Source organism: Gekko japonicus, unplaced genomic scaffold (genome assembly GCF_001447785.1).
Source record: "Gekko japonicus isolate JY-2015 unplaced genomic scaffold, Gekko_japonicus_V1.1 scaffold2333, whole genome shotgun sequence".
Taxonomy (NCBI): Eukaryota; Metazoa; Chordata; class Lepidosauria; order Squamata; family Gekkonidae; genus Gekko; species Gekko japonicus.
Window position 1 is genome coordinate 235,151 of NW_015159783.1, and position 5,239 is coordinate 240,389.

General features: G+C 55.8%; 1 protein-coding gene across 1 annotated transcript in view; it reads right to left on the reverse strand.

Annotated features, from left to right (window-relative positions):
- Positions 1-792: 792 nt before the first annotated feature.
- LOC107106872 (carcinoembryonic antigen-related cell adhesion molecule 1-like) overlaps positions 793-5,239 on the reverse strand; it is a gene marked incomplete at its 5' end in the record, with an annotated part of 51,116 nt that continues 46,669 nt past the window's right edge. The window contains 3 exons of the mRNA XM_015407091.1: positions 793-933; positions 2,500-2,531; positions 4,262-4,314. Coding sequence (XP_015262577.1) covers positions 811-933; positions 2,500-2,531; positions 4,262-4,314 — 208 coding nt within the window. The remainder of the gene's footprint in view (positions 934-2,499; positions 2,532-4,261; positions 4,315-5,239) is intronic.

The following is a 5,239-nucleotide window of genomic DNA, read 5'->3' on the forward strand; positions in this document are numbered from 1 at the left end:
GTGGATCTGCTTCTCGCCCCGTTCGGTCCCCAAACTGGTGAGGAGGCCCACACACCTTGCAAGTCCACCTCCTCCTCCGGGACGGCGTCAGATTGAGCTAGGCAAAACCGTCGGCTGGGCAGCAAGGGAAGGGGGCAGCCGGGGGACGTCAGAGCAACGGTCCGTGTCTCGGATCGGCCTCTTCTTCCCTCCAGCCGAAGCCGGAAGACAGGCAGGAAAGCAGCCGTCGGTGCTGATCCACTGGAGGAGGCCCCCCAGTACCGAGTGCTTTCCTGGCAATCGCGGCCGGGAGATTCAGAAGCGGCGTGTTTGGCCAACGGAAGCAGGGCCCAAGGGAGGAGGATTCACCCGCTGCCCGAGAGATAGCCGGCAGAGGGAGAGATCGGGGCAGCGCCAGAACTGCCACAAAAGCAGCCGGGTGGCACGGAGAGAGGGGCGAGCTTTCCCACCCTCGCACACACCTGAAGCGGCCTTCCTTGGCGCGCGCGCAGCTCCTGGCAGGGGGAAATCCAAAGCCTGCCTCTCACAGCTGGGCTCCGGTTGCAAGACCTTCCCTTTCGACAGGCAGCCGGGAGTGGAGAGAAACGTCCTTTTCGTTTCTCAGCAATGGGGGTTGGGTGCAGGTTGAAAGGAGACTCAAAACAGTGTGTGTGTGTGTGTGTGTGTGTGTGTGCTGTCCCCTTTCCCCCAAGAAGCTGTGCTTTCCTCTCCAAGAGTCCAGTTAGGGGAAAGGAAGGGATGGGGCATGAAGGGGGGCGGCGGTTTGTGCACAGGGTGAGCACGGGTGGGGGGGAAAATCAATCTCTCCGATCATTTCTTTTTGATTACTGAATAAATCGTGCCACTCTCCAAGGGGATGTTGGGCCCCGGGCTTGGCTGAGGGGGACTGTTGGAGTTGAAGGCTAGTGTGGTATACTGTATGTCCTCTTCACCCTATAACAGACAAGGAGCAGAAGTCAAGGGAGGAATTTTTTTTTTTAAAGTAGGCAACCCTGGTTGCATTTGAGGAGAATTCCAAAATCAGGCTGGGCGAGGGTCCGGACGACATTTGCATGCCTCCAGGCAACCCCCTGAGGGAGACCCGCCCTCCTGGCCGTGAGAACCAGCGATTTAAATTCCAGACAGGTGGGTTATAGATGACCCTTGACCCAGACATCTGTGCTTGGCGATGGAGACCGCCCACCCTACCCTGGAGGCAGAGTGCCGGCCCCAGCGTACTTTGGTTCCTAGTAAGGGCCACGCATCTTACTTCCCCCCCCACCTTGGGTCAGACCTCCGAAATCCTAGCCCAAGTCAGAATCCAGCAGGTGTAGGCGTGCGGACCGATTTGAAGAAAAATTCCTGGGCTGACCCGCACTTCAGGGCTGCTTTGGTAGAAAAAGCTAAAAAAAAACTCATTAGCATAATAGGCCATACCCAACAGCAGGAGCTCATTAGCATATTAGGCCACACCCGACAGCACAGCTCATTCGCGTATTAGGCCACACCCCCATGTTACCAGAAGTGTGGTCATCCAGCCACACTTTTGCTTCTTATTCTCTTTAACTTGTTTATTGTCAAAACCCAGGGCTTTTTGCATGTTAGGCCACATACCCCTAATTGTAGCCAATCCAAGTGAGCTTCTGCTGTTGGGTGTGGCCTATTATGCTAATGAGTTCCTGCTGGGCGTGGCCAACTTAGGAGCCAGCCGGAACTCCGTTCCTGTGTGTTCCTGCCCAAAAAAAGCCCTGCCGCACTTCTGCCCTTAAGGGCTGTCCGAGCTACAGAAATCAGCCAGTTGGCTTTTTTTCAGTGACAGTATCACCCGCTAAGGTTTCGCAGATCAAGCTGCTTATCAAACGCACAGGAGGAGGAGGAGGAGGAGATTGGATTTATACCCCACCCTTCACCACCCAAAGGTGTCTCAGAGCGGCTTACAAACTCCTTTCCCTTTCCCTCCCCACCACAGACACCCTGTGAGGTGGGTGGGGCTGAGAGAGCTCTGACAGAAACGGCTCTTTTCCAAGAACAGCTCTTATCAGAACTACGGCTTGCCCAAGGTCATCCAGCCAGGTGCAAGTGGAGGAGTGGGGAATCAAACCCGGTTCTCCCAGATTAGAGTCCGCGCACTTAACCGGTAAAATCCTCTGGCCACCCTAACTACGTCCCACTTACTTCTCAGGACCGGAAATGGACTCCAGAATCACCCCCCCAAAAAAACCTTCCAGTCTGACCCGCTCTAACCACCAGACCCCACTCCCCATCTGAAGCTGTGAGCAGACTTCTGGCAGCCGGCCGGTTGGTGGGAAGTGCCGTCAAGTCGCAGCGGAGCAGAGGTGGTTTTTGCCCTTGCCTGCCTCTGCGTGGCAACCCCAGCCTTCCTTGGCGGTCTCCCATCCAAGTACGGACCCAGGCTGACCCTGCTTAGCTTCACGAGATCTGCCGAGAATTCGGCTAGTCCGGGGCCACCCAGGGCAGGGCCCTGGATGCGTTAGGGAACCGTAAAGAGTCCATCCTTACCGCCGTGGGTTTGGTCTCAGTGACGCCCTGGTCTGAAATGACAGACAGGACAGAGAAAGACAGTCAAGAAACGTGAACGTACAACAGAGCTTGTACCCAAGCCCCTATAGAGACAAGCAAGAAGCGTGGGGGGGAAAAACCCAACCGTTCCCTGTTGGGAAATCACTCCCAACCAAAAGGGAAAACTCCCATGAGGTTAGCAGACAGACAGGGGTGTCGAAAGGGCGAGCAAGCCAACGCAATGTGTGGGGGGGAACGCCTTTCTGGGATCCGTCGCTTGAAGAGAAGAAGAAGAGGAGAGGAGATTGGATTTATACCCCGCCCTTCACTACCCGAAGGAGTCCCAGAGCGGCTGACAATCTCCTTTCCCTTCCCCTCCCCGCAACAGACACCCTGTGAGGTAGGCGGGGCTGAGAGAGCTCTGAGAGAACTGCCCTTGAGAGAACAGCTCTGAGAGAACTTGTGACTGGCCCAAGGTCACACCAGCAGCTGCATGTTGGGGGGAGGGAATCAAACCCGGTTCTCCCAGATTAGAGTCCGCGCTCCTAAGCACTACACCAAACTGGCTCTCTTCAGGGCTTGTCAGACCTGAGAAAGGCCTTTAAGAGTGGCACGGGAGAGGGGGGGGGAATGCTGCTTTCCCCAAGGACCGTGTGGGGCGGCGGGAGGGAAGGCCTTCCCCCACCTCGGGCGTTCCAGTGTCATTTCAAAATTCCGCCGGGTAGTCCTGGCTCGGCTTTTCATAACCCCCTGTTGCAAGCTCCTGCTTTTCCTGCCAGAGCTGGAACGGGATGACGGCTTTTTTGGGGGGGGGGCGGTGAAAGGGGAGGGGCAGGCCCCAACAGCCCCCACAGAGAAGAGCGGCTTCTGGGGTCCCAGTAGCGCCATCAGGGGAGGGGTTCCCAGCCGGGGCTCTTGGAAACGGCGGAAGGAGCAGCGGTGAAGTCCTTCCGTGGAAACCGGATTGGCGTTTCCTGTGATGCACTTGGGTTGGGGAGGGGAGTCTCCTACGTTCCCCAACGTGGCGCCCACGGGCACCGCGGCGTCCAGCAGTCCTTCCCCTGGCACCCGCTAAGCTTTTCAGAGAGCGGCTGGGGCCATTGTAAGGCAAGTCTTGTTACTGCTGGCCCTCATTCCAACGGAAGGGTTTTCCGCCTGAGAGCGAGAAGGACTGATAAAGCAACGCTCCCTCTAAACTGTGGAGTCCTGTGAGCAAAAATTCTACTTTGCGAACTACAGGCATTAAAGTCGTGAGCGAGCGATTTGGCTGCTGCATCAATTAATTTGCTCTGGAGCCCTCCTTCCTGAGCCGAGCCAAAAATGTGTGAGCCGGAGGCTGAAGGACTGCGAGCTAGCTCACACTAACTCAGCTTAGAGGGAACATTGCTGATAAGTATCTGGGCTTTCGTTTGTCAGCGTGTCATACCATTCCCTCTCCACTATCTCTTTCTTCACAGGGAAGGAGATATTCCATTTGGCTCCGCCTCCCGAGGCAGCCATTTTGGTTTTGGCTCCGCCTCCCGTGGCAGCCGTTTTGGGTTTGGCTCCGCCTCCCGTGGCAGCCATTTTGGGGTGGTGTTCCAGAGGTGCCCAAAGGCTCAAAAATGATGGGGACCCCTGTCCTAGGGGACCTCCTTGGTCACATGTGGCAGGGCACCCCCCCCTCCAAATGACGGGGCCGATTTGTGGGAGGTGTCAGCAGGACAGAGCAAAACACACGCTTCACACAGGTCCCGGCCCAGCCCGTAGGGCTGATACTTACTGTGGCCGGGTGCAGAGGGTATGTTTCCATTGGATGAGTGTTGCGCCATCCTCCTAGGTAAACAGCAGACACTGCGTGACCCTATGGCATGCAAGGGCCTCTCCCGCAACAGAGCCAGCAGACCCGACTCTCCTATGCTGCTGACCTGTCATCAGAAACAACACAACTCCGAATCCCACCCTCCTTCCACCCACGAAACAGCCCGCACTGATGGCTTTCCTACCCAGTCGACTATCTACCGAGGGAGCCCCTCGGAGGCCTGTTGTGGAATCCCTGTCCACTGCGGGGGATTCTGGGATACATCTGGAGGCACAGCAGTCGCTTTGATGCTCGGTCAAGAGGGGAACACCGACGACTGCTTTCTCTCCTGGCTGTTCTCGCTGGAGGGGCGTGGCAAGTTTTTGCAGGGGCGCGGCCCCCCTTTGCCCCATTGTGGCTATGGGCCTTTGTACAACTTGGGGGTTGATATATTATAATCAATCCATCCGCTTATTAAAAATGGAATCATTGTGTGGGTGTGTGAAACAGTCTTCAGTAGGGTTGCCAGGTCCCCCTGGACACCGGCAGGATTGCCAGATCGAAGTTGGGAAACTCCTGGAGATTTGGGGATGGAGCCTGGTGAGGACAGGGACCTCTGTGGTCTACAATGCCGCGGAGCCCGTCCTTTAAAACATGCATTCCAGGGGAACTGATCTCTGTCCTCTGGAGATGAGCTGTAGTTCCGGGGGATCCCCCGATCCCACCTGGAGTCCGGCATCCCTCCCCTTCCAAACATTCGTCTTACCTAAATTAGATCCCCCCCCTTACACTATCCGCCTCCAAAAGATATCGTTGTATTTAAATGTTCTAGAAAAACTGGATGACAAAATTTAGACTTCGGTGAGGTATTAATATTGTCGCCCTTAAAATGTTTAATGTTACCAACGCTGTCTTAAATGTTACCGCTGTTTTAAAATTATTTCAATTGGCTAAGCCCTA